General features: G+C 41.9%; 1 protein-coding gene across 4 annotated transcripts in view; it reads left to right on the top strand.

The window, feature by feature from the left end:
* Positions 1–8,527, top strand: part of lin54 (lin-54 DREAM MuvB core complex component) — a 14,433-nt gene that overhangs the window by 5,250 nt on the left and 656 nt on the right. For 2 of the 4 annotated variants that reach the window (XM_032539831.1, XM_032539832.1), the window contains exons 3-14: positions 216–327; positions 477–607; positions 1,766–1,921; positions 2,840–3,041; positions 3,138–3,211; positions 3,308–3,502; positions 3,597–3,688; positions 4,630–4,701; positions 4,834–4,936; positions 5,026–5,163; positions 5,278–5,480; positions 6,629–6,821. In XM_032539831.1, coding sequence (XP_032395722.1) covers positions 216–327; positions 477–607; positions 1,766–1,921; positions 2,840–3,041; positions 3,138–3,211; positions 3,308–3,502; positions 3,597–3,688; positions 4,630–4,701; positions 4,834–4,936; positions 5,026–5,163; positions 5,278–5,480; positions 6,629–6,821 — 1,671 coding nt within the window. Of the gene's footprint in view, positions 1–215; positions 328–476; positions 608–1,765; positions 1,922–2,839; positions 3,042–3,137; positions 3,212–3,307; positions 3,503–3,596; positions 3,689–4,629; positions 4,702–4,833; positions 4,937–5,025; positions 5,164–5,277; positions 5,481–6,628 lie in introns of all 4 variants that reach the window. The other 2 variants (XM_032539830.1, XM_032539833.1) reach the window with 2 other exon arrangements.

Below are 8,527 nucleotides of genomic sequence, written 5' to 3'. Positions count from 1 at the left end.
TAACTAATGTTAGGGAAATCTATTTGTTTTGTTACGCGTTTCTGGATTTAAATATATATATATATATATATATCTGACTTTCTAATAACCACATATTTGTATCGGTATCTGCCTTATTGATCGGGCTCTCTGTACATGATTGTCTTAATTAGAAAACCGCTGATGTTAAGCTGTGAATGTGTGAATAGAAAATATCTTTCTGAACATCTCCACAGATTGCTAAGAAAACACCGACATCCTCAGCTGCGCCGATAAAGTTTATCATCACAAAAACTGTTAACAGCAAAGGTCTAAGTCCTCAGACAACAGTGTCTCCTGTTATTGCAGGTAAGTTTAAGGCATTGAGAGTTACACTGCCTGTTACACGGCTTGTTCTGTCAGTAACGTCCACATTGCACCGTTTTTAAATCTTTTCTAATGCCCTTTCAGTTGTAAGAAAGACATGTTTTCTCAAATCTTGTTCCATGTGGCCGTAGGACGGGCCCTCACCCAGAATTCCCCAGTGATGCCCCCGAGGACGATCACTCTGTCTGAGTCCCTCAGCTCTAGTATACAAAGTATCTCCGGCAAAAAGATTGCTATCTCACCCCTTAAGACTCCCAGCAAGGTAAATTATAAAGGATTAGTTTTCACTCTCTTTCCTGCTATGTTGGTGTAGTGTTTCGTACATAGTGTAATAAATGAATTCAAATGGTGGCAACAACAGGCTCGTTCGAGATGAGTCTAACCAGCATGCATTGGGCACCGAGTCGATCGGCGCCCAATGCATGCTGGTTAGATTTGTGTCCGACTTAATCGGACGTCACGCACACATAGGCAACGATAACCTCACGAGATCAAGGCGGTCGCAGTTTTTGAAAAGCAGGCAGAACAGTTGCTTTACACCGACTGCAAGGCCGAGGCAGGCCCAGAGCATGCTGGGAAACGCAGGCCTCTTTCTGTAAAACCTTTTACCCTTTTTGTTTTTGAATTGGAGCGGTTTTAATTGCTATTTGTCTGATTTTTAAAGGCTCATTCTGTACAAAACACACATGTGGCTGATGGTGATGTTTAGAAAGTCAGAGAGCCTGAATCTGCTTTTAGATCAGGGATTATATACAGTACAACATCAGCAACAGATCACATGTAGAGCATTTTGACAGATACTCAGTCATAATATAAAGAACTTGGATTCAGCATACAAGCGTCAATATGGGTCTGATAACATTTTATTAAATCGGAATCGGACCTATCAGGAGGTGAGTGTTACTGTGACTTCCTGTTTGGCCTGAAGGCGGCTGGAAACCGTTCCAACTTCACCGCAACTTTTTGTCATCGCACCCGGCTGCTGCTGCTGCTACCTGCTCTCGTTTCCTTTACAAGGCAAGGTGTAGCTTGTCTCGAGACAATTTTGACCTGTAGCAGAGAAAGCACAGGTGTCATGAATAACCATAACGATGTCAATCAATCAGCCCTGGACACACCTACATGGAACACAGCAATCGTTAATGTTATTATTTACACCTGCGTTAGCCAGGGCAACACATCCACTTAAGGCTACATTTCAGCAGTGCTTTTTGTCAGCATTGATTCTTGTCTGCTTTAAAATTAAATTAGCAGTCACCTCCAACTTTATGCATTACAACACCCAAAGGTTAAGGTTGTTATTGATATGTGTGGGCCAAATATTGATATTATGAGAGACTATTAATATATGGATGTATATTTTGATGAGGTCAGTAGTTGGGACTGATCAGGCTGCATTCCCATTGTCTGTGTCTGCCAGGTGACGGTGGTATCTGTGGCTTCCCCGACCTCCAACGCCACTCAGAAGTCAGTGACGCTGCCTGTCAATGTAGCACTTGGCCAGCAGATCCTCACAGTCCAACAGTCCACATCTGCATCTCCAGTCAAGGGGGCCACCAACCAAAACACAGCGCAGGTAAGATGGAGCTGGTCGCAGTTTGTCAGCTGGAATTTGAAGCAATGCAGTGTGTGAGGATACTTATTTGATATCTGCTCCTGTATTGCCATGCCACGGTCACCACTAATGTAGGAAAGAACGTGCAGTGTGTCACAATATAAGTGTGTTAAGAAGTAGAAATGCAAATAACTTGATTGATCTGTCAATACAAAATCTGGTCTAAAAAATATCAGGGGAAAGGTTGTCTTCATATTGCTTGTTTTATATTTTCAGACAACTACAGGGCAGCAAATCACAGCACAAGATGCTGGATCTAGAGAATATTTGGCTTATATGATTGATTGTTTTGTCAATCGATTGCCTAATTGTATCGCCTCTACTTGTTTAGCACTCATTATCAGCCGTAAACACGATGCCACCCTAGGGCTAATACACTTAACTAAAGGGCTTGCACCGTAAAGCAGCATAATGAAGCATGTAATTGAAAAAACACAGATTCATCTGTTTGTTTGTAGCCGTTTAAATTGGATTTCACTCGAGTCTCCTGACAGTTGTCTTCTGCTTTGTGTGCATTACCGTGGACTGTGATGCATGGTGCGACATGTTGGGAAAAAAAAAATCAAAATAGTTTTTATTGCATTAACTTTAATTGGGTAGCAATTTCAAGATATAAATACTTCAGTACTGTTTTTAAAGATGTACCTTTTTAACAGAGCATGCATTGTTTTAATCTTTGTATTCAAACTCGCACAACTTCATATTTTGCACTCATGGCTGAAGGAGGCAGAGCTAAGGAAGCCTGGATCAAGGTGGCAAACGTACTTTGATGTTTTTTAAGATTTAGCTTGACTCGTGCATGCTTTCATGCAACGTTGATTTTTCTTATCAGTATTTTGGACTTAAAGCTCTGTCTCCTGTATCTGAATGTGTTTTCAGAATATTAAACAAGTGCAGTCTGTGGCCGTGGGCGGAGTCGGCGGCTCTCAGTTCAAGACCATCATCCCACTGACCAGCCAGCCCAATGTGCAGCAGATTCAGGTTCCAGGGAGCAGGTTTCACTACGTCCGCCTCGTCACAGCGACCTCAGCGAGCAGCACGGGACAGCCCAGTGGTCCCAGCACCAGCTCTTTACAGACAGGTGACACTTTGATAGTTGTGTTTTTCTGGTAACAAACCTACATGGCACTTGTAGAAGCTCTTCTGTAGGGGACTTACGCTTCTTAATGTCCCACAGCTAAACCTATGGTGGTCAGTACAGGAGCAGTCAGGATGTCTGTCCCCATCGTCCCAGCACAGACCATCAAACAGGTAACTCTGGTGTTCTGGAAATGCTGCGTGTGTTGATTCAAACAGAGCTTATTTGTATGTCTCTTGAGCTGTATTCATGGATTGTTTTCCCTGTAGATGGCACCTAAACCCTTAACATCAGCAGCCGTAGTAACCACCACTCAGACCCAGCAGCGCCTCATCATGCCTGCAACTCCACTACCCCAGATCCAGCCCAACTTCACCAACCTCCCCCCCGGCACCGTTCTGGCCCCAGCTCCAGGAGGCGGGAACGTCGGCTATGCAGTCGTGCCAGCACAATATGTCACACAGGTTAGTGGTGTTTTTTTTATGTTATTATTAATTCACTACTCTTTGATATGTGTGTTTTAAGCTTGTGTTGTGTTATCTGTCTCTCCTCCTGTAGCTCCAGCAGACCCCATTCGTGACCCTGGCCAGCAGCTCTGGGTTCCCCGCGTCCACTGCTGTCCAGACTCAGGCCAGATTGCCATTCAATGGGTAAGGAGGGACATGAAGGCAGCTCTTAGAAGATGTGGAACGGACTAACTAAATCCTTTTTATCTTTTGTTTTTAAATAAACACAATACATGAGAAAATGTAGTGTGGGCTAATATAAAATGATATTCACGGAAAAACTCTTCTTGAAAAACTGATACAATATTGTTTAGTGTTTTTTTTTTTTTAATCGTCATCGGTATGTCAACCGGCACAATAAACATTGTTGTTAGTTGAAAGAAAATATCAGTAGAAAACTGCACTTTAAAATATAACTATCATTTTGTTTAGTGGTGCGGTTTATATAGAATTTTTGATAAAAGTGTTGGAAAGAACTTTTTCTTTTTTTACATGCAACAATTTGTTTTTTGGCAGAATACTGAAAGCAGCAGAAACGAGTACACTTTACCTGTTTATTTATTATCATCAATTCAACAAAGTTATTACATATTTCCTCCTCCAGCTTTGTGGAGCCCTATTTGAAATAGTTAGCATTTTCCAAAATGCTAACTAGGCTTAAAATATACCCTTCCTAATCTCTAATGTGACAGTATAGTTATTCAGTTAATTATTGAATAATGTCTACATCTTGGAAGAGGTAAAGTGCAATGAAACATGTCTGTTTGCTATAAATGTAACAACCATACAGGGTCTTTCATTCAATCTTGAGCTTTTATTATTGGACCCACATGGTCCAGAATTTAATGAACACATTTCACTAAATACAATGAGGAAAAAGAAACTTAATATAAGATAAATCCGTCTGTTCCTGTTTTGTGGGTGGTTCAAGAAGTGTTTTTTAAACAAGCGTATACCAAACATATATTCATCAGGATGTCTTGCCTGATAATTCCTAAAACTTGCAAGGGCAGATGAGTTTTTCTTTTGTTGAATGTGCTTTGATTTAATTTGAATCTTAAGTAATATTGTTAATTGGCCTACAGCTTGTCGACCGCAGAAGCAACGTCAAGACCGAGGAAACCGTGCAACTGCACCAAGTCGCAGTGTCTCAAACTGTAAGTGACTGTGGTTTAGACCCGTTTACACTTAACTTTCCTAGTCTTGTATTTCTTTGAAAGTGTGTAGAAAAAGGCTGATCTGATCTATAGAGACTTTTATTAAGTAGAGCTCTGTTTTTCTCCCCCTAGATACTGTGACTGCTTTGCAAATGGAGAGTTTTGCAATAATTGTAACTGCAATAATTGCTTCAATAACTTGGAACATGAAATGGAACGTCAAAAAGCCATAAAGGTAAGCTGGAGGTTTGTGAGATGTGTTATTGGACTGGAGTGGCTTACCTGTCAACTAAGAAGACTCAAGGTGGAAATGTGTTTTCACAGACGTGTCTGGAGCGCAACCCAGAGGCCTTCAAACCCAAAATTGGTAAAGGCAAAGAAGGAGAGTCGGACCGTCGCCACAGCAAAGGCTGCAACTGCAAACGATCGGGCTGCCTGAAGAACTACTGCGAGTGTTACGAGGTGGGTTGTCATCAGTAGCTGATGGTACAGTAGAAATAGGATTATTAAACACAGATTTGTCGCCTTTCTTGACTGTTTACATTTGTAAATTTCCATTTTTGTTTGACCTCGAAGGCGAAGATCATGTGCTCGTCCATCTGTAAGTGCGTCGGCTGCAAGAACTTTGAGGAGAGCCCGGAGAGGAAGACGCTGATGCACTTGGCCGACGCCGCAGAGGTCCGGGTGCAGCAGCAGACCGCCGCTAAGACCAAGCTGTCGTCGCAGATCTCAGACCTGCTCATGCGGACGACGCCTGTTATTTCAAGTGGAGGGGGGAGGTACTGTAACACGTTTCTCCATTCAACAATAAGTTACAAAAGCACTTGAGGAGTAATTTAGGGCATGTTAAGCTGTCTAGACACAACCAACCGTAAAAAAATGTTCACTGCATGTGTCTAGGACGGCGTCCGCAACATCGTGGCTGCGTGACCGATAAAAGTCCTCAGCTGTCTGCAGACACACAGCGCTGGTGGGAGAACAAATCTAAAATATTATTGCTAAAATCATAATTCACATTGGGATTTTGTAACTGAAATATTAAAGGTCCTATGGCATGAAATTTTCACTTTGAGGTTTTGTAACATTAATTTGAGTTTCCCCAGCCTGCCTATGCCCCCCCCCCCCAGTGGGTAGAAATGGTGATAGGTGTAACCGAGCCCTGGGTATCTTGCTCTGCATTTGAGAAAATGAAAGCTCAGATGGGCCAATCTGGAATCTTCCCCTTTATGAGGTCACAAGGTTACCTCTCCTTTCCCTGCTTCCCCCCCCCCCCCTCCTCAATAGCATTTAAAGCTACAGACACAGAAATGGCACATTGTAAGGGAAGCTCATTGTGGGACTGGCTCTTGTGACTGTGATTCTGAATTTCGGGAAAGTAACTTCAGTTTTAGGGACCACTAAGGTCTATATAAAAGACTTCAGATACAGTATTAGGGACCACTAAGGTCTATATAAAGAGACTTCAGATACAGTATTAGGGACCACTAAGGTCTATATAAGAGACTTCAGATACAGTATTAGGGGACCACTAAGGTCTATATAAAAGAGACTTCAGATACATTATTAGGGACCACTAAGGTCTATATAAAAGACTTCAGATACAGTATTAGGGACCACTAAGGTCTATATAAAGAGACTTCAGATACAGTATTAGGGACCACTAAGGTCTATATAAGAGACTTCAGATCCAGTATTAGGGGACCACTAAGGTCTATATAAAAGAGACTTCAGATACATTATTAGGGACCACTAAGGTCTATATAAAAGACTTCAGATCCAGTATTAGGGACCACTAAGGTCTATATAAAACCATCCAAAAAGCACCATGTCGGAGGACTTTAACTCACCCCCTCTGTTAACAGATGATAGCTGATGACATGGGGATGATTTATTTTCTAACAAAGGCTCTGTTCTTGTTTTCCCGCAGGATGCCGTATACATTTGTAACGAAGGAGGTGCTCGAAGCGACGTGCGAGTGCCTCCTGGAGCAGGCTAAAAAGGCGGAGCAACCTCAGGTGGAAGCAGAGAGGATGATCCTGGAGGAGTTTGGACATTGCCTCATGAGGATAATCAGCTCCGCGGGGAAAGCCAAACCAGACTGTGCCTCCATCAACTGCTAGGCCGAGCACTCTGGCCATCTCCACCCTCTAACCCGAGCCCAGCTGTGGGGGCCGAGAGGCAGGGATTACCATGCGCTCCCTGTTTCAGACCCCCTGGGGGTTGTCTCCCTCGTCAAGAAGGCAGAACAATGGCCTGAAAGCAGAGTCCCCCGCCTTGGGCCGAGCCAAGGCCAGCTGGGAAAATAAACATGGAACAGATGTTTTGCAAACTACAGGACAAATGGACAGAGCACACCGCCTCTGATGGACTTGGTCTCACACTTTGTTCACTTGGCTGCGATGGAAAGAAAGGACTCTGAGCAAGGCTGTGCTGAACAGGGATTTAAATGTTTCTTCACTTTATTTTCTCTACAGGGCCCGTTTCAGATCTGTTTGTGTTCTCCAAACTTTTTATTCTTTTTTCTTTCACTCTTTCCCTTTTTTTTCCTGAGGATTTTGGGGAAGAAATGCCTGTAATATTGATGTAATCATTTGTGCTTACAGTAGAAAAACAGAACGTGTATCTTTTGATATTTATTTTGACAAGTATTTGTAATCATTGAGCGCCAATATTGTGTGGCATATAGTGCCGCAAACTATTAATTATTAACTAAGGCTAGGCTAATTTTTTTTCTCAATGAAAATGAGTAGAGACACTCTTACGTTTATCCCTAAAGGTAATTGTGAAATGAATGCACACACATAATTATGTGTGTACACACACACACACACACACAGACACAGATCTTTGCTCAGAATAGTTGGAACCTGGCTATACTGGCGGAGGTCTGTTTCTTCAGGTGCTGTTTTCTGTGTTATCAGTTACAGTGCTTACTGTACATTAAAAACACCATGAATGGAAAAACAACCGAGACCTATACGACTTCTTAAATGATGTTCCAAACTAGAGGCAAGCAGGTTAACATGACACGCAAACTGCTGCAACTAACCATTAGTTTCAGTTGGTTAATCTGTTTATTTTCTTGATAAAGTGATTGGTTGTTTGTCTATAAAATGTAAAAGTAGGTCACTGTTTCTCGAAGCCCAAGGCAACGTCATCAAATGACTTGTTTTGCTCACAAGGAGGGAAGAAATTAGAAAATATTCACTTTTAATCAGCTGGAATCAGAATATATATATTTTTTTTTTATACACAAAAAATAATGTAAACCAATTAGTCCATTATAAACATAACAGTTGACAGTGAATCGATTAATCTTTAAAAAAGCAACCTGATCCGTCCGAGGCCGGTCTGATGTCACGGGGACAAATGAAGAGCAAACAAGGAAGATTTTGACATTTTATTTCTTGTTTTATTAAGCATTAACAGAAGTTACATGTTTACAAAGCAAAACACAAGTACAATTCTTACATTGTACCTTTTTAATTTTTTTTTCCACCCCCATTTTGACATGTTATAACGGGAAAAATGCTGTGATGATTAATATTTACTTTGCATGTTCCAAGGTCTTGGTATTGTGTTTGCGGGCTTACAGGCATCGCTGAAGGAACCAGCATACACCGACCGGTCTGCCGTCAGACGGCCAATCGGCTTTGGAAACTCCTCCCCACGCTTTTTCAGTTGTGTCCAAATTCTTTTAACTTTTCATAACCGGCAATCTCACATTCACACCCACCTCACGCTGTGCGTTGGCCGGCTGGGTGGAGTGTGGGTTTGAACTCTACACAACTATTTGACACTTTTTTTTTTTAATGAGAACAACCAT

The sequence above is a fragment of the Etheostoma spectabile genome, chromosome 16 (assembly GCF_008692095.1).
Source record: "Etheostoma spectabile isolate EspeVRDwgs_2016 chromosome 16, UIUC_Espe_1.0, whole genome shotgun sequence".
Classification (NCBI taxonomy): Eukaryota; Metazoa; Chordata; class Actinopteri; order Perciformes; family Percidae; genus Etheostoma; species Etheostoma spectabile.
The sequence above is the reverse complement of the archived record's forward strand: the minus strand, read 5'-3'. Positions and strand labels throughout refer to the sequence as shown.